Raw genomic sequence first — 984 nt, 5'->3', positions numbered from 1 at the left:
AAAGCAGCGCTCCTGTTTTGGGATGGCCCACCACACCTTGCTGGGTGGGCCTATGGATAAAGCAGGTCAGTTTGCAATGCTGCCAGGTCGGCAGGTCCACATGATGGGTGGCTGCCAGGGCGGAGAGCTAGGGCACATCCCTCACCTGTGGTCACCTGCTGTCTTTCAGGAGAGGAAGCTGTGTGCCCACCCCCGGATCGAGATCTACAAGGAGGACCGCATCTACTTCGTGTGTCCCCTCGCTCGCCAAGGGGACTTCTATGTGCCTGAAATGAAAGAACTGGAGAGGAAGAGCAGGGCTGCTGCAGCTGAGGCCGAGGATGCCCAGACAGACATCACAGGTATCTGCGGCTTGCACACGGGCTCCATCATCGATCAGCATCAGGCCTCCCAAAGACGGTAACCCTGTGTCCTCTCAGTGCTGCTGCCTGGGCAGGCAGAGGGGGACTGACCTGTGCCTACCTGGTGCCCAGCCACTGAGTCTCAGCATACCTCTTCCCTCACCCTGGGCTGAGATGGGGTCTCGTCACTGAGGTGTCAACACCGCCTCAGGCAGCACCCAGGCACCCCTGTGGTGTGGGGACAAGGGCCAAGCTGCCGACGAGCTGCTGGCCCGCCGTTGTCAGAGCAGAGCTGGATCTTGCAGCTTTTGATTACAGCTGGGCTTGTTTTTCTCCTTGTCATATACATCTTCCTTCGTCTCATCTTCATCTGTTACATATTGGGATTGTGAAGAGCTTAAATACCAGGTTGCTGTAGCTGGTGGTGGAGTTGCCCGATAGCATCTGCTCAGCGAGATCTGTTGGAGCCTGGATGTATTCATACAGGAAGGGACCACAATGGCTGTAGGCGCAGAACAGCAGTGCTATAGTAACCCGAAATGCTGCTTGCCGTCGCCGGCCCACGTGCTCACATGTCTGTGCGATGTGGGAGCCGGCTGCCCAAGCACTTCCGGGCGCTGGACAGCGTGGCCAAGCCGGCTGC

The 984-nt window shown here is 58.1% G+C and overlaps 1 protein-coding gene across 1 annotated transcript in view; it reads left to right on the top strand.

Annotated features, from left to right (window-relative positions):
- Window positions 1-169: 169 nt before the first annotated feature.
- LOC104499131 (testis-expressed sequence 264 protein-like) overlaps window positions 170-984 on the top strand; it is a gene marked incomplete at both ends in the record, with an annotated part of 7,768 nt that continues 6,953 nt past the window's right edge. The window contains one exon of the mRNA XM_010142594.1: window positions 170-341. Coding sequence (XP_010140896.1) covers window positions 170-341 — 172 coding nt within the window. The remainder of the gene's footprint in view (window positions 342-984) is intronic.

The sequence above is a fragment of the Buceros rhinoceros genome, unplaced genomic scaffold, assembly GCF_000710305.1.
Source record: "Buceros rhinoceros silvestris isolate BGI_N320 unplaced genomic scaffold, ASM71030v1 scaffold40588, whole genome shotgun sequence".
Lineage (NCBI taxonomy): Eukaryota > Metazoa > Chordata > Aves > Bucerotiformes > Bucerotidae > Buceros > Buceros rhinoceros.
The sequence above is the reverse complement of the archived record's forward strand: the minus strand, read 5'-3'. Positions and strand labels throughout refer to the sequence as shown.